The sequence below is a fragment of the Hydractinia symbiolongicarpus genome, chromosome 10 (genome assembly GCF_029227915.1).
Source record: "Hydractinia symbiolongicarpus strain clone_291-10 chromosome 10, HSymV2.1, whole genome shotgun sequence".
In the NCBI taxonomy this organism is placed as follows: domain Eukaryota; kingdom Metazoa; phylum Cnidaria; class Hydrozoa; order Anthoathecata; family Hydractiniidae; genus Hydractinia; species Hydractinia symbiolongicarpus.
In genome coordinates this window covers 12,327,422-12,345,093 of record NC_079884.1, presented here as the reverse complement: position 1 = coordinate 12,345,093, position 17,672 = coordinate 12,327,422, and the positions used below count along the sequence as shown (strand labels likewise).

General features: G+C 32.1%; 3 protein-coding genes across 6 annotated transcripts in view; all 3 read right to left on the bottom strand.

Annotated features, from left to right (window-relative positions):
* Positions 1 to 1,110: 1,110 nt before the first annotated feature.
* Positions 1,111 to 12,796, bottom strand: LOC130662310 (neuronal calcium sensor 1-like). Of its 3 annotated transcripts, none has more exons than XM_057461142.1 (8): positions 12,744 to 12,796; positions 8,673 to 8,810; positions 5,158 to 5,182; positions 4,974 to 5,022; positions 4,586 to 4,675; positions 2,437 to 2,515; positions 2,241 to 2,329; positions 1,111 to 2,145 (listed from the first exon to the last, which is right to left on the bottom strand). In XM_057461142.1, the coding sequence occupies exons 2-8, from the start codon at positions 8,740 to 8,742 to the stop codon at positions 1,969 to 1,971; spliced, it is 579 nt and encodes a 192-aa protein (XP_057317125.1). In that variant the 5' UTR covers positions 8,743 to 8,810; positions 12,744 to 12,796; the 3' UTR covers positions 1,111 to 1,968. The 3 variants fall into 3 exon arrangements, with proteins under 3 accessions (XP_057317125.1, XP_057317124.1, XP_057317126.1); XM_057461141.1 differs by lacking the exon at positions 12,744 to 12,796 and adding an exon at positions 10,343 to 12,408; XM_057461143.1 differs by lacking the exon at positions 12,744 to 12,796 and adding an exon at positions 10,343 to 12,408 and having other exon boundaries at positions 1,973 to 2,161.
* On the bottom strand, positions 12,557 to 16,140 carry LOC130662312 (mitochondrial inner membrane protease subunit 1-like). The gene is made up of 7 exons (XM_057461144.1): positions 15,990 to 16,140; positions 15,767 to 15,880; positions 15,012 to 15,109; positions 14,024 to 14,093; positions 13,846 to 13,908; positions 13,519 to 13,629; positions 12,557 to 12,796 (listed from the first exon to the last, which is right to left on the bottom strand). Exons 2-7 carry the CDS (start codon positions 15,875 to 15,877, stop codon positions 12,761 to 12,763), a joined length of 489 nt encoding a protein of 162 aa, XP_057317127.1. The 5' UTR covers positions 15,878 to 15,880; positions 15,990 to 16,140; the 3' UTR covers positions 12,557 to 12,760.
* A 220-nt stretch (positions 16,141 to 16,360) lies between these two features.
* LOC130662301 (myomegalin-like) overlaps positions 16,361 to 17,672 on the bottom strand; it is a 33,415-nt gene continuing 32,103 nt past the window's right edge. For both annotated transcript variants that reach the window (XM_057461128.1, XM_057461129.1), the window contains 2 exons: positions 17,066 to 17,112; positions 16,361 to 16,883 (listed from right to left, as the gene is read on the bottom strand). In XM_057461128.1, the coding sequence (XP_057317111.1) occupies positions 16,788 to 16,883; positions 17,066 to 17,112 (143 nt within the window). In that variant the 3' untranslated portion in view covers positions 16,361 to 16,787. The remainder of the gene's footprint in view (positions 16,884 to 17,065; positions 17,113 to 17,672) is intronic.

Here is a 17,672-nt window from a genome sequence, read left to right as displayed (position 1 = left end):
GAGATTATTTTTGTTGCTGCAGCATTCGTTTGTGCTACTTAGCAGAACATGGCTAACAGGCAACTGCGAAGTAAAGTTTTGAAACGCGCCCTGAAAGCATGCATCGTCCAACCGCTAATAAGAAAATATCAGGTAGTAGCCGTCCGTGCGATGTGGGGAAGTGATGTTGATGCCCGTGTGGTCATTTGGGGCAAGAGAATGCAGATGGAGAACATACTGCTTAGCAACAAACAAGTATCCTGTTTTTTTTTTCTTGTATTACCTATATGGCCAGACCTCGTAAGAGAAAGTCGATGAGGAATGAGAGGGAGGAAGAAGAAGGAGCCGACTCTAGCAGTGAAGGTGATAACAGAAACGGCGCAAATGCGCCTGAAACATTACCTGGTATTTCTTTCTGGATCGCGTGCAACTTGCCAAACTGTACCTTAAGTCAATTTGAAACAAATTTGTCGAAGTCTTTTATGCAAGCCGGAAGATGGAAAGTCAACTAAATGTTATCTTTATAGTATAAAAATTTTGTAGACTGTTTTCTCACGGAGGGGTTGTTATCTGAAAATCACCCAACTCCTCAGGACTTGTTAGGCTTTTTATACGGCCTGAACAAATGTAAAAAGTCTAACAATTACTGCGGATGAGGATGACCTGACATTGAGTCATGTTATAAACCTGGTATTGTCACAAAAGCCATATTGATTTCTTGAAGCTATAAAAAGATTTTTTTAATATTATATTTTGTTATGTCTTTTTTACAAAATGTAGCTACATTTGTGTTACTTTACAACGTTTCTGAAGACTTTGTTGAAGAATGCACATTTTCAAGTTACTAGGGGAAAATTTCGTGTTGAACCCTTACAATTAGGTTACAAGAGTTTGCTTGTTTTTTTCAGCGATTACAATATATACATATTACTTAGTCTCATGAAAAAAAGTCTTTACGAGTCAAAATATGCACAAATTTGATGAAGAAAATCATTTTTTCAGCTTTTCTTTTTACCCTAAAATGATTCAAAAAATTTTTTTCAGTTATATCATGTTTTATATGTTTAAGTTGTTTTTTAGTTTTGTCGGCCAGCTTAGTGATAAAGTTATACATTCTTGCAAAAAAAAAACTTCATAAACGAATATTATTTCCTTAGTTCCTATAATAAATACACGTTGTAGCACTGTCAACAGTTCTACCAAACCTTTGAATAATAAAATTATACTTTTATATCTTATCTCTAAATATTTATAACAAAAAAAGCAATTCTAGAACAGATGATTTCTTGTTAGAAAACATCTTCCAGCTAGAATGTTTTATTGCAAAAAATAAAAATAAAGAGAGTATAACGCTGATGTCAACCTCGTTCCCAGTGCTTGTTAGTTTTTTTACAAATAAAAAAACTTAACAGCCCTGGTGAGGAGAATGCATTGACGTGTTATCAGGGTGGCCACAAAATAAAAAAATTAATAATCTTAGGAGAATTTAGAAGGGTTTGGAGCGAAACCTTTTTTTTGTTGAATATTAGGAAGTATGTTTTGCTTGCAGTATTTAAGTAAATATCACTCGTCAGTCCTGTTGCAAGGGAAACACATGCTCAATTTGATGTCAAATGAAATAACAAAAAGTTTTATTTAAAAAAAAAAAAGGATTTTAGCACAAATAATTTTAGGATATTTTAGGAAAAATTAACATTTAGGTTTTTTAGGAGGGGTGGCCATCCTGATTGTTGATACACAAACATAAATTACATCATAATCTCAAAAAACAATGGAAACATTTCAGTATGTCACAGAGTCTTCTAAAGAAAGATAAAAAATGTCAAGTAAGGTTGAATTTCTTGAAATACTCAGTAATTTATCTCGCTTGTTATTACATTCTATACAGAGTTGGTATTTACAAAAAAAAGCTTAACTAACTAACGCAAAGGCTTTAGAAACCAGACTTAAAATATACTAAACTCGCATGTACGAAATAGTTCCTCATTTTCACACAAGTCCATCGTACAGTGAAAGCGCTTGTACAACGGAGGGATCCTTCTTACAACCTTCAACGAACTCATCTAAGGACAACACTCCATCCAGATTCTTGTCCATCGCAGTAAAAATTTTCTCAACTCGTTTTTCGGGTGTGTTTTCGTCAGCAGGAAAATTTGCCATCGAAACCTACAAAAAGAAAAAGCTAGAAAACGTTGCTGTTAGTGAACGCATGAAGAAACCAGGAGTGAGCATATGCTCGTAAATGAACGGATGGTACTTACCACCATTTGGTATATTGAGCGAACGATGTTTAACATTTCATCTTTAGTTATGTAGCCATCTTTGTCTTGGTCATACAAACGAAAAGTCCCTGCATAGGTGGAATACATAAACATAATCACAACCACAAAACAACCACAATAACAAGAACAATAAAACAGCAATAACAATAAGCGATTAAAAAATGCTAGCACTTACAATTTAATTTTTCATTCAAAGTTCCTCTGGAAGTAACAGAAAGTGCAGTTATAAATTCTTCAAACTCTATCAAACCATCCTACAAGAAAAAAAAAATTAAGGTCGTCCTTTTATTCATCCTTAATCTCGTATTTAAGGCCACAGGGTACCCTGTCAATTTTAACTCTTTATCTTCCCGAATTTGTCTAGAATTTCTAATACTTCCCTGTTTTTTGGTACTTTCGGCCGACATTTCACACTTTTGAACTTACCCTGTAAACTATATTTGTAATTACAAACATGTTAAATACCAGGGTGCAAAAAATCTATATTATAATACCCGTATACGTCTCTCCGTCTGTCACGCAAAATGGTAGCTTAGATGCACAAGTATAAAAAGGACGAGCGAACCCGTGGATTTTTCCACGGGCTAACGACTAGTTCTTTAATAATACTTAATAAAAATACTTATGTAGGAGACATAAATTATCACTGCTAAAGTAGAAATTCATATATGAATATATGTAGTTTTTCGTAAATCAGAAGAAAAAAATTAAGGTAAATCATTTTTAAAAAGGAAAAAAATTCACGAAATTGTTGATTGAATTGAAATTTGCAAAAATAATTCCCGCGAGGTAACAAAAGCAGGCAAAAACTTAACGACAACTAAATTCAAAACTTCGTTCATCCTCAAAAGCCGCATTTAGAATTGGCCAGTGATATCGCTTTGTTTTGCGTGTCAATCTCTGGAAAGATATTTATTTTACCTTTGTAATGCGGAGAGATAACAGCGAGTTTGGAAAATAATCATTAGAGGGCAATCAAATTAGAAAAAAAAAAAAACAGAAAAAAGTTTAATAAAACGTGTTTTGATACTTTCAAGAACGGAAAGACATCAAAAGAGGTAAGTCTTTTTTTTTTGTATCCACTGCATCCCCGAATTTTTTTTTGTTAGTATAAAATGATAAACAGAGTCTTAAAAAAAAAAATCGAATGTGGATGTGATAAATTAAATGAATTGTCCATAATCCAGCAACAGTCTAAGGTCGATTCCCATTAACATAAAAAGCCTGGAGCAACTGCTACCCAACAGTCGCCGTCATGACTTTGTTGGAAACACATCTTGTACAAAAAAGCAACGGAAAAAAATGTTGCAATGTCTAGAGAGACAAATACTGAGTTAAATAAAAACGGACATTTTTGCAAAATAAGATAAAGACTGATCTCCATGAGGCGATTATAATAAAATGGTTTTGAGCAATTTAAAAAGTTTAGGCGAAGTGACTCAAACACAAATCCAATTATGACAGTGATAAGAAAAAGATAGCCTGGTATCTTTGGCCCCTTTTTGTATGTATAAATTATGTTGTTAAAAATGAGGTGACCGGAGCATTAATGCATCAAAAATAAACATAATAACCGACGCACAGAAAGTTACTTTGGAGGTAAATATTTTGATGCTGTTTTGTTACAACTCGAGGCGAATATTTTGAAAACGATACACATTTTATTAAAGAAGTTGGACAAATAGTTGAGGAAGTAGTGACGCTGTTCTTTCTGCAGAACTCCAGTGTTCTCACTGCAAAAAGGTATGCGAAACTCAACGTGGATTAACAAGGTATAGTGTAAGTGGTGCTGCCACATCATCAACTGTACAAAAGATTTATGGAGAAACAGACACTGTTTGAGAACTCAGTATGCTCTTAACATTATTATTTTAGCTTTGTCTCCATATTCACAAACGGAAAAATTGCTTTCGAGATATTTGAAGTTTACAAACAAATTAAATTTTAGTGAAAATAAGTAAGACAAAAAATGTTTATTTTATATTTTCCCTTTTTCCATATTTTTTCATATTCTATAATATTCTGTGAATTATAAGCTTTCCAACGATGTCCTCATATTTCGAGAACTAAATTTCACAAACTTCGCGAAAAAAAGGAATTAGTGACATTTTGTTTCTCAATTTAGGAGAAATAAAGAATGTTGAAGTTGAAAGTCACATTTATATTATATATAGTTCTACGTAAATCTAGAACAATTTGAGAAAAATTCGCAAATTTCGTGATAACTAATTCCATTAAGGTATATTAAACCTGAACCATAAAAGATAAAATTATGCGATGTAAAAATCAACATAAATTATCATTATAGTCATGGAAAATCTTACTTGGTTTTGATCAAAAACACCAAAAACAAACATGGAAAATTTGCTAGCGTCTCCATATGGGAAGAATTGCTTGTAAATACGGTGAAACTCCTACGAAAAAGAAAGAATAAACTACGATTGTTTGATATTAACACCAATCAATCTGAGAACGAACAAACGAACGAACGAACGAACGAACGAACGAACGAACGAACTAACGAACGAACGAACGAACGAACGAACGAACGAACGAACGAACGAACGAACGAACGAACGAACGAACGAACGAACGAACGAACGAACGAACGAACGAACGAACGAACGAACGAACGAACGAACGAACGAACGAACGAACGAACGAACGAACGAACGAACGAACGAACCAGACAACAAACAAACAAAAACTTACATCTTTACTCAGCTTTCCACTAGGACAATCTTTTATAAATCCTTTATACCTACACAACGATGGTATACATGGTCATAAAAAACATGTCTAATTAATTTGACTAATCTTTGAAAGAAAACTTTCTGTTCAAAAATTTGTAGTAAATAATGAAGGCTCAACAAAAAAAAAATGCGATACAGCTTACCATAATTGAAGCTCTTTTTCAGAAACTAAAGAAAAAAGAAGAAAATAAACGTATTCCAGTAAAGACAAGAAAAATCCTCGTTGTACTAGCAACGAAAATGATGAGATTTGTTTTATAAATTTCATTTAAACTTTATCGAGCCATTATTACGTTTTTATGTCTTTTTAAAAGAAACATTACAGAAGTTAAAAACAATTGCTTTTTTATTGATTTCCGCCGACCGCTACGCCAGGCGGAATCTTTAAAATCGCCTTGAGGGATACACAGAGAGACAGTGCAGCTAGGCTGGATACACGAGGTTGTAATATTTAGACTTTAGGCTAAAATGTTTGCGCAGACCCTGTCACTGTTATTACTTGAAAAACCAATAGGAAAGCTTCGTTTTGTTTACAACTATAAGAGTACAGATTGTAAAAAATCTGATCTTCACAATTTTCTAGTATTCTACATTCCTGGTCAAAGCTTTGGACTATGACCAAAAGCACTTTGAATTCTGGTTGTGCGCATCGTGTCCTTTGGGTTTGGGGTTGGCTTGCTGTTGGTGGGAACGCCAGAGTAGTATACATTATAGCATACTGGATATGAGGTAACAATTATTGTATTTTGATTAGCTAGCTGGTGTCTTTTAGCTGATCTGCACATGCCTTTTGTCTAGTCACCAAGCTAGCTAGCTTTAGAATAGTTAAAGCTAGCTAGCTACCAGAAAAGCAAATTTTTAGTTGGGTTAATAGTCAGCCAACTGGACGTAGGTAGCCTTTTATTCTTTTTTTTTTTACAAGGGTTTTAATTAACTATTTCGGTAACTTTAAGATTTTTTAACGGAAAGCTTGGGCACTTTGTTGAACTTGCTTGGTAAATAAACTTGAACTTGCTTGGTAAACTTACAAAATATTTTTTCAGGCTTTAATTGGATAAAATTATACTTGAGAATTTCGTAAAATCACTTTTCCACTTCTACAGTTAACCCCATTATATAGTAGCTAGCTAGACATGTTTCATTGTGACACAATGGTGTTTATATTTCCATACCCCAAAAATCGCAAATTGACAGGCTAAAAAATGCAGGTGATAAGCCATAGACTATTTTTTTAAAAACGTTATTTCCAAGATTTCCGCATTGCTCACTTATATATATACTATGTTGTAATAGTTTTTTACATCTATATTATAACTGGGACATATATATGTTTTTCCGTAAGCTGAAAATCCAGACCACATTATACACGTTTAGCCTTTATAATTTACATCGTTGACACTGCAAATGGCCGAAGTAAATGCCCAGGTGTTAACAAAAATTCTCGATTTACGTTGGCATGTATTCGCCGACATGGTTTGTATTGCAGTTGGATGTGACTTAATTTACATATATAAATTTTGTTCTCATTTTCTTATAAATTTCTCTTTAAAGGTAACTGCGATTTGTGTATGGGAGCATACAATCACAAACAAAATATAAATTGCCCACATGAAACCGAGTTTTCCAGCTTAGAGCAGGCACAGGGTAGTTCATGTTGGGAGTTTTTTGCGAACAAGAAATAAATGAAATTAGAAAGGCTGATGTTTGAACACCTTCACAGACTATATATAAGAACAAAATTATGAGTGCACAACGCTAAAAAAGCATAAAAAGTAAAAAGTTATTATAAAAAACTGACCCTATTAAAATTAAGCAGGTTTGAACTTGAAAGAAAATAGGTTTTTTCATCATCGGTCTGGTGATATTACACTGAAATTGTGTTTCACCGATGTTGTAAAAAATTTTAAAGAAGTATCATCAAATATTTTCGCAATTAATAATAATTTTTGTATAAGTCTTTCTTACATGTGTTATGAACACTGAATAAAATCATTTATATATGTTCCATTTGCAGTGTGCAGCTATACGGAGTACGGCTCCGTATAGGCATGCGTATACGGAGTATAACTTCGTATAGCGACATGTTTACTCCGTATAGACGGAAATATTTAAATATCTCAAAGCCGCTAGACATTAGCGAATGCAGCATGAGCGTCGAAGTGTAAACTAAGCATTCTTATTAAAAAGTTACTCTGGGCATAGCTCTGGCTATTCCAGTTTAGAAAATTGTGCCTAAAACAAGCAAATAATTTGTGTAAGAAGAAAAACGTCTAAAATATGAGACAAGCATGCAGAGTACCAATTACCGTAGATAACATTTCCAGCTAATAAAAGTCCGAGTTAACCGGTGTTCGAGTTACCGACAGTCCAACTGTATGATGAAGTTTACTATTTGCGTTTTGTATGAAGTTTATTTTTATGGCTTCCAATATTTTCATTCTAAGCTTTATAACTTTGTTTTGTATGTTTCTGTATGCAATAAAACTAACCATACAATCAATGACTTTTTATTATGTAACTTTAAAATTGTGTACTTTTATACCAGCCATTGTAAACCTTAACTCATTAACAATACATCGAATTCTGTTCCTACCAAACATGTCACACTCCGCATACTTAGCATGGAACACTCCGTATACTAAGCCTGTCACACTCCGTATAGCATACTTCGTATATTAAGTCTGTCATACTCCGTATACTAAGCATGTCACACTCCGTATACTAAGCATGTCACATTCCATATACTAAGCCTGTCACACTCAGTATAGTAAGCATGTCACACTCCCTATAGCATACTTCGTATATGAAGCATGTCACACTCCGTATGGCATACTCCGTATAGAATACTCCGTATGGCATAGTCCGTATAGCATACTCCGTATGGCATGCTCCTTATAGCAAATTCTGCATGCTCCCCAAAGCGAATTCTGCATAACATAATCTCGGTATCTCACAATCTGTATACCATAATCCTTTTTTTTGCAATCAAACTAATGATAAGACACGTTGTGTCTTCTACTTGCTCCTGCCGTTATTATATTCCAACTAGCATTGTATTTTATAATATATGCATACTTTTATACTGGCGAAATATATATAATAATAATAAAATAAAAAAAAATGTTCCCAAACTCCGTATAACTACAATATATATACCTCGTATGTTTACGATGGGTAAAAAGTAGGAAAATGAGGTGCTTGTCTTTTTATTTTTTCGGAAATAGTTTTAAACAGTCATATATTGCAATATTTCCACTTTTAGAACTTTCGTTGGCAGACTCCGTATAGCTAAATCAAACTCCGTATAGCAGCCATACTTTAATTTTTAAAGGCGTTTCTACAACTACCAATTCTCCTTTTGTAACTAATATAGATACTTTTCCATAAGAAAAACAATGCTTCTATTTGTAGTAATAACTGGGCATGCGCAGTTTGATAATGAAGTAAATAGAATTGACTTTAAACTTTACATAGAAAATCGTATTTGTTTCTTAAACAACCGCAGTATTTGTTTAAACGTTTTTAACCCGCCAAAAAAGGTGCACAATTGAACAAAGTGGATGATATTCGTACAGCGCAAGACTCTACTGTTACTGACGGCTGTTTGCTACAACGCCGAGAAATTGACGAAGTATAAAAAATAAAAAATTCCACTCACAATGAGTTGTGTTTTTTAAACTCTGTAAAACATCTTGTGTGGGTTTCGATTTACTGTTTCTTGTTCCCATGCCAATGTGACATTATTAGATCAACATTTTTCTCACTTTGTTACTTTTACAAGATCATTATGCATTCTCTAAGATGATAAATGTAACCTCAACATGACAACTCGCATCAAAACACAAGAAAAATAACAACAACAACAACAACAACAAAAACAAATTGAAACTCAATGTTATCATTTTCATGGTACAGGGCATTAGGGAAAATAAAAAATTATTAATATTAAAAATTCGAAATTTCTTGCCAATTTCGGGTGCCCGGTCAAATTTACATTTTTATTGTACTTTCTATAACAAAAAAAAATTGCATATTATAAAACAACATTTTTAAAATGTTATTCAATTTGTACCTGATTGTTGACGGCTCAAATTTTATAAAAAACATCCCGAAATACTAAATTTACTAAATTAAGACTTCTCGACTGCAAATTTCTTTTGCAATATTTATTTCTTGTTTTATTTTAGGAAACTTCAGTTCAGGAAAATTCAGTGATCTTGCATTCAGAGATTTTCTAAAAAAGCATGTAAATTTAAATTTTGAGAAGGAGAGAGGCCAACAAAATCTTCACAAATTTGCTGACTTTTCTAAATTTTTAAAAAGATTTTTAAGTTTAAAAACGCACCGGAGATGTAGCACAGCTAACTGCAGAATAATTATAAGCTTTAAAATACGAAGCTGATTTTTAAATTTGAAAAAATAAAACACACACCAGGGCTATATCGAGTGTTTTTAATTATTAAAAAACAAATGCACGAAAAGAAAGAAGATCAACGCTTGATCGATCGAAAACGACAATGTTCGAAGTAGAAAATTTGCCAGTGAGATCAATCACCCAGTCTGAATCACGCATATTCTTCTTCCACCTCTTCATTTTCTTAGTAGATTCATATCAAGAAACTCATGATTTAATAATTAGACACATTAACAAAATGCTTTTAATTGCGACGAAGTCTACAGGTTTTGTAAGAACATTGAGCCTAAAATTTTGCCAAAAATTAAGAACATATTAAAAATGGACCCAGCCTAAATTCCTTTATAGATTACAAGAAGAGAATATCTATTTTAAATCTACTTTTGGAACTAAGAAACAATTACTTTAGAACAATTTTTTATTCTTTTTACTAGTATACATATATGCTTTTACAAAAAGGTTACTTCAACATTATCTATTTCTTTCAGTCCTAAAAATAGAAATCAGTAAATTATTTTAATTTAAGAAATTTGCTGTTCGCAAAAAATGTAATTTGGGATTCTTCACAGGTCTAAAATTATCAATGACAGAAAATATCAAAAAATTTGCCATTACTTAAATATGACGTCATAATTTATGCAGCGTAATAAAACTTAAAAAGGTTTAGGTACAAAATGTCTTGAGATCTTTATAAAAGTTTACCAAGAAAAACTTTGGTTTGGTTGTACACTTCCAAGTAAATCTGACTGCATATTTTCTTATATTTTGAAAGAACACAAAACAAAAACATTCGAGGCTGAAATATTGTAAAAGCTTTACATAAAAGTTACAGATTCAAATAAAAAATTATGTTAGAAGTTCGGAACTTCAACACTAGGCTAACTTTATACGAGACATATTTTAACCTAATTTACCTGGATGTATTAGCGATCAAAATAGAACAAAACCAAAACATAAGCACTAACAAGAAAAATTACATCGTCTCTTTCTCGTTTTACATTTTTTTTGCAAGCACATGAAATCAGTATAACAATCACATTATAAAGTTTAAAAACAATAAACAAATGATAAGCTCAGACAATACTTCATCATACTTCTACTTATTTGCACCTTTCCTTAACATACTGCACGCACACAAAATCTTTGAAACATAAAAAAACAACCTCGTTACCAAGTTTATGTGAAATACTATTATATTGATTGACAAAAACCTAGGAGAGAAATTATATTGAGATCTTGATAAAGAAATACGAATGCCACCTGGGGTTGTGTAATTTTGCGAGAAAAAAAAATGAATATAAAACAAGAAGACAGATGTTTTAGCTTATGAATACGTACATTTAAGAGCAAAAGCTAGACGCAGCCTCGGTCCCAGTGCTCTTTGTTTATTACTCCTTCTCGTCATCTTATAGTTTGAGCTAGACTGTTTTGTTAAATAATTCGTTTGACATATAAATTTGAATAGAAAAACAAAGGCTATAATTTTGAACTCAATGCTTAGATCACGAACGATGCGAACGTTCAAATTATATTTTGGGGTTGTTAAGCTTTTCAATTGGGCTCCTCCTTTTTACTTAATAAGAATCTCGTGGAATTCCAAATTCAAATAGAAAAACAAGATATTTTGAGAAACATACAGTCCCCTATAGTTAATTTTTAATTCCAACATGTCCTAAAGAATCATTTTTTCGGTAGAAAGGTTACAAGTATTAATAAACTTCTTAAATAAAAAGTATCAGCAAACACGACGTCCAACAACCAACCACGTGAAAAAATATCATCAGAGTGCGTGATCCAAAATACGTCGCATTTTCAAAGCCTCATAAGAACAACAAACCTTTCCCAAACATCTTATTTTGCACATAGAAATTTTGACTTCAAGTTTTTTTTTTCTGCGCAGTAAAAACAAATTTAACAACTCAAAATATCGAAATGCACTGTAAAAATACTGTTAAAAATGAACTTCGAGCTGGTCTCTGCACTTGCTTATAAACGGTCATCTGCAAAAAGAAGAATTCACATTGAAAAAAATTCCACAGATATATTTTAAAATATAAAATATATTTACCCCTTAAAAAGTTGAAGAAAAAACATCTGAAGTCGAAGTGCAAATATGTTTTCAAAGTAAGTATTTCACATAATATTTTCACGGGATATTTTTTTCTGTCACGTGACGGCCACAGAGACACACCCACTTTTCTATCAAAATAAACACTAGAATAACTTAATTAACAATTTTTTTAAATATAAAAGCACGTTTCTTAGCACCTTAGTACCAGACCAACCGAAAAATTTTGGAACCAGAAAAAAAAAATTGTTACAAGAAACCATGCAGATGATGATTAGCTTATTTATTATTATTATTATGGTTATTATTAACTTTTAGTTTTCAGTGAAGCCATATTTTTAAGTTAAGAACTAGTTAACAACTTTAACATAACATAATGTTTACGTATGTACCAAGTATGTACCTTTTTTGTCTGTCATACCCAATTTGCGACGATAAAAATTATTTAAGAAAGCAATTTTAACTTTTGGGACTAAAATTTAAACTTGAAAGAATTAAAAGAAACTAGAACCCGCACCAGGTTTTCTATAAGAATTTGCAGTGGTGCTTTAATCTAAACTCCACCTGAATAAATATATTTCCAATCAGCCTATTTTTTAGATGTTTTTTTTTAAATGTTTTTTAATCACTGCTTCTTTCCCCTAAGGTTCAGGGCCATCTATTTTCAAGGTTTAAACCAGTATTTAAGATCAAAAACAAAGAGTTGGAACGAGGCTGGGATAAAAAAAACTTATAAATAAAAACAGTCATATAAAGGTAAGAAAAGATACAATAGAGAATCCTAAAGACGACGGATAGGGGAGGAGATACAAAAAACAATCTTTTATACTAACCCTCTAAGACTTCATTAGTAGTTTATGAAGTTTTGCAATCTATGAGACTTTTACTTAAAAGGTTAATTCAAATGAATACAGACAACTTTATAAAAAAAATGCTAGCTTAGGCTGAAGCTTTTTCACATAAAAACACCTGTAAAGTGAGTTACTTGAAAACATTTAACGCCCATGCATAACATCATTTCATCCACAGGGTACAACAGAACAGATAACATAGAAGAACATAAAAACAATGAATTCTATTTTGAGTAAAATGTAAAGTCTATACAATCTGTTGAGTTCCGACTTAAAATTACAAATACACCCTTCAATATCTCTGCTAAAACAGCAACGATGTAATGGTAACTTGGATTTCTCTTTATTAGCCATGACTGTACGTCAAGAAAATCTCTACCATTAACAAGATCCTACCTCGATACGGAATGCTTTTATTTTACTGGACCAAATTCATTTAAAGGCCAAATCTAGAAATAGATGTTTTAAGAATAAGCGAATTAGATGATGAAAATAATAAAAAAATTATGATCTAATCTACAGAATGCTTTATCAGGAAAGTTTTCCAAAATTCCGAGCAAAAAAACGTAATTCATTTTGCATGTATCTTTGCGTGCTTAAGAAATTTATATGTGTACCATCACAGTCACACACAAATATTTTAATTCTTCTAAGTCACATTGTCTGTGTATCCTGGCTGTGTATTATTAGTTGCTCCTTTGAGGGCATATGATTACCAAAAATAAACGCTTTCACTGGCTATTAAAATCGATCAAATTTAAAATGTGAATTACCAAATATATGATAAAGAAAGAACTTTCTTATAAGAAACCCGAAACAAAGTAGCTGCTAAGTCCTCTAAAATTTTTAACTTCTATTAGTGCAGCTTATTTACTTAACAAAAAATAAGAGACTTTATAGGGTGCTTAAGATTATGGGCTGCCTTGTATCGCACGATTTTAAAGTGTTAACTTCGCCGTTAAGTGCGTTACTCCTTACTTGTTTGTTACGCACAAATTTTAACTAAAACAGATGACACTTGCTGGGAAATTTGATAACTTATCCCTTAATTCTCATGAAACCACGTAAGAAACTTTTGATACTAAAATCATAAAATAATTAAAAAGCCTAGGTTAGCAGCAGCCTCTTTGTTTGATTTCTCATAAAAACAAGGTTTAATAACAAAGTTTACCTTAAAACAAACTCTCCCTCTCATTAAACCTAATGGGACAGGGCCGTACTCTCTTGAATCTGTAGAATTATCAGGATTGTCGCCTAGCAACCACACATGACCACGTGGTATCTAAATGACAAAAGATATTATAAAATTGTTAAATGATATACCTTATTGGTACAAATTTTAATTTAGAGTTGAGGTATTTAATTTTATCAGATTATCATATCCTGCTTTTTGTCAGTATTTGTCAGTCGTTATGAGCAAAAAACAAGAAGATACTGTATAAATCATTTATATCACAAACAATTTTTTTTAAGTCGCATAATTCATTACGTCATGTACCTTAATATACTTATTTGGTGACTGTCCATACATACCATCACCACGTGCGACTTTATCTCCAGCCTTAAAAATTAAAATCATTAAAATTTCAAATATAAACTAAACATAGTTGGTGGCTAAACTTTTTTGTCTTGCATGTCTTTTTACTTTATATCGGTAAAGTCAGAAAATTCCATACCTTAGCAGCTATCCTTTTACACACAAAACTATTTGGATCAACAGGAGATTTCGAAATGACGACATCACCTCTAAAAAGTAGAAAAGTAAAAACTGCATGGTTTGTGAGTTATTTTTAATTTTCTGTGATCGTGGTGTCTAAATTAAACCTTTCTCCATAACAGTGCTAAAGAAATAGACGTAGTTTTTATGTCAGTGACTTGCTTCAAATGGATAAACCAGTGTGTAGTATAACTTGTACTGGAGAATTTTCTTTCTATAGCGTTCCAGCAATATTCGTGAGGGGTATCGCAACGATGCTTATAAACACCTCTTTCCACTGCACACTTTTCAGAACTAACTTAAGGGAATAATTTCTCAAAAATAAATTTCGGTATTTTTGCAGGAAAAAAATTTCGCGATAACTAATTTTTGTGAAAATACGCAATTAACAAGTCACAATATTTCGCGAAAATTAAATTTTGCGGAAAATGAATTTGATGAGTAGGTTCTCAATAATTTTCGCGGGAACAAAATTTAATCTCCGCAAAAATTGATTCCCCTAAGATAAGAGACATGGAATAGACAAAATAGGTAAACAGGCTGCAGGCTTCGACCTTAAAGTATAAAATGCTTTTAAAAAAGAAAAACACTTCGTGGTAATAAAACAGCTCAGATTTAAACTTATGATTATTGGAAAAGGATAAACAATCATGTTTACATCATATAGACTTAAAAGGTTACATCATAGCTGTTTTAGCTTTTCACTATTAGAGATCATGGTCTGATATAGTTGTGTGGTTACATAAGAAACAATAGTTGTAAAAATTTGTTTTTAAGTTTTTTTGTATTTAAGGATTTATCATGTTCAAGATATTCCAAATGGTACATTCTAGGTAATTGGACAACACATTAATATAAGTTTGCCACATGAGCCGATCTCATTCATCTTTTATCATGCAAACTTACTAGCCTGTGTTACAAAAACAGAAAACTAGCCTAGTACCTACTTTTCTAGCATATCCCATCTAGTAGATATATGTTCAGTTATAACAACATTATTGCTGCACGTCTTGTTGAAAGTTGGAATCATAGATGGTCCAGTCAACTAAATAGAAACGAAAATTGAGTATTTAAGTTATAAGAAACATAACAAATTATGCTGTGCCATATTTCAGTTCCACAAGATTCTTTTTCGACAATAATTCAAGTCACGTGGAGTTGTTTTTTTAAGAACCTTGTCTCCAGCACGCCGTACAACACCAAGACTTCAGAATAAACAAACTTTATACGATGTCACAACTTTACTAGTACTGTGACTAATAATCATTCACCAATGAAACAAAAAGTTTTAAAAAGTTTTCTACAAGTTTTTGCAAACAAACAAAAACAAAACCGTTTTCATGCTTCCTAGGATTTTTCCTCTCTGTATCATGTATAAGCGCACTAGTTTTGAGACACCTCTTATGTAACAGATGTTTTGTAAAGTAATTGATCTAAAAACTGCAATGTACCCTTTAAGCATACTTTCAAACAATTGAAGTATCATCCTTAACGTAAACGAAAAAACGAAGACCGCTTTTACAACGAGACTTCCTTGTCATTTAAGTGCTTGAATGTAGACTCAGGATAAAAACAACCAATGTCCATGTGTTTTTGCATTCAATGGAGCACTAAAACTCCTATTTTTTTCAAAGCTGCAATTATTTCGTGTATTGTTTACATAATCACTATTTTGGCTATCATTTTATAAAACACATCTTACAAACGTGACTTCTGCTCCATATTCAACTGCGCAGTGTCCAATGCAAAATATGTTAATGCCAGTTCCAATCGCTACTCCAAGTCCTTTAATCAGCTGACGAAATTTGCTCATTCTCTAAAGAAAATGATAATAAGTAAAAGTGTTTGACAGTGTTTGGCTGGACAACTTTTGTATAGCATCTAAATATCTAAATAAGACTTTGTTCGCCTCATTTAAACTGTACCTATTGTTAAAAAGACACTTCATTGTATCCAAATGCAACATTCGCAAAGTATATCAAATCCACCGCTCTTAACAATTCACCTACGTGACCCGAACACTAAGATTGAAATTCATACAACAAGAAATGGCGATATATATGCTCGTTTCCAATTGACTGCATTCAAATTAAAAAGAGCTTTACGACAACCACAAATTGCACAGATATGTAAATTCAAATCCTAAAGTAAAATTTGCAGAAAGTGACCGGGTAGTGAAGGCAGTTAAAAGTTATATATAAAAAGTTTGAATCCCTTATAGCTGTTAGCTTTCATAGATAATACATAAGATGGTTCAGGGAAATACTAAGGAGTGACAAAACAAATAAATAAATAAGAAAAATAATATTTTACAGACCTGAAAAACATAATTGTGATATTTCTTTTTAAATAATTCTACATTAAGTAAGTCAAAAGTAGCGAAGATTAAAAATAAACTATAAAGATTACAACTATATATAAAATGTATAAGTAGCTACTAAATATTAAAATGTCATATAACCTTTTTAATTTATTATATACCGAACAGTATGGTACATAATAGGTAAACACCATAAAACATTTGTGTTTTGCTCATATTTTAAAAATTTAGAAAAATTCTGTCTCAGCTCTCCATGTATCTTCACAAAGAAGATACGTGGAGAGCTTGACGCTTAGCACTGATTACGTTAAATATACAAGGCACACAAGGAACGTAAGTCATTACTTATAAAAACCGGTCACAGAAATAAATGAAAATTCACAATCAAAAATTATGAAGCATATTAAATTTCATCATCAACATTTTCATGTAGTCCGTTTATTTGCAATAAAGATGCTGACTCAGCACTTGAATTGGCTTGTGATTGGCTCGCTTTAAGCTAAAATGAAATAAAAGAAAAATATTATAATAAAGTTAAGGGTCAGGGTGCATTATCCATTTTAAAAGACAAAATGGTGTAGGCCTGCAAGTCTAACTCCGCGTTATTAAAATAAAAAAGGTATCCTGAAATATTTTGAACATAAAATATCTATTAAATGATTTATAACGCCTAAGAATTACCTGAAGATTTCCTTTAGTAGCCTTTAAGGTATCCCTTGCTCTGATCACTAAAATAATACCCGGATAACGTTACACACAAAACCAAAAAAATTCCAAAAATAAATTTACATACAATTCACTTAAAATGCACACACAATAATACCGAAAAAAACACCACACAATAACACACAAGTCAAAGAAAGCCTTTTGAATGTGTCAGGTTTTATAGATTTTATAGAAGTTTTAATGACAGTTCAAAAATTTTTAAAAGATTTTGTAGTCTTCAGAGTATGATAAAAAATTTTAGCTGGGATTTACTTAAACCTAATAAGTCAAAATTGGAACAGTCCCTCACTTTTTCTTCCGAGTATTTATAAAAATAGTTGTTAGCCCGTGGAAAAATCCACGGGTTATACCACATTGCGTGCGTCTCGCTACCTGCGCAGCTAAGCTACCATTTTGCGTGACAGACGGACGGACGGACAGGACGGACGGACGGACGAACAGAGGTATACGGGTATTATAATATAGACAAAATACATTATAAATAAATCCACAGAATTTTCCAATGATTTTCCTATAAGTTGATAACAAAAATTCTAAAATTCCTGACTTTACGTCATTGGAA

Excerpts from the sequence above, each read along its gene's own strand:
- LOC130662310 (XM_057461142.1), bottom strand. The coding sequence starts at position 8,742 with ATGGGAACAAGAAACAGTAAATCGAAACCCACACAAGATGTTTTACAG. Across the intron at positions 5,023-5,157 it reads GAAAAAGAGCTTCAATTATG|GTATAAAGGATTTATAAAAG; the intron begins GTAAGCTGTATC and ends ATCGTTGTGTAG. Across the intron at positions 2,146-2,240 it reads GCTCAATATACCAAATGGTG|GTTTCGATGGCAAATTTTCC; the intron begins GTAAGTACCATC and ends TTCTTTTTGTAG.
- LOC130662312 (XM_057461144.1), bottom strand. The coding sequence starts at position 15,877 with ATGAGCAAATTTCGTCAGCTGATTAAAGGACTTGGAGTAGCGATTGGA. Across the intron at positions 14,094-15,011 it reads AGATGGGATATGCTAGAAAA|AGGTGATGTCGTCATTTCGA; the intron begins GTAGGTACTAGG and ends TCTACTTTTTAG. Across the intron at positions 13,630-13,845 it reads CACCAAATAAGTATATTAAG|ATACCACGTGGTCATGTGTG; the intron begins GTACATGACGTA and ends TTTGTCATTTAG.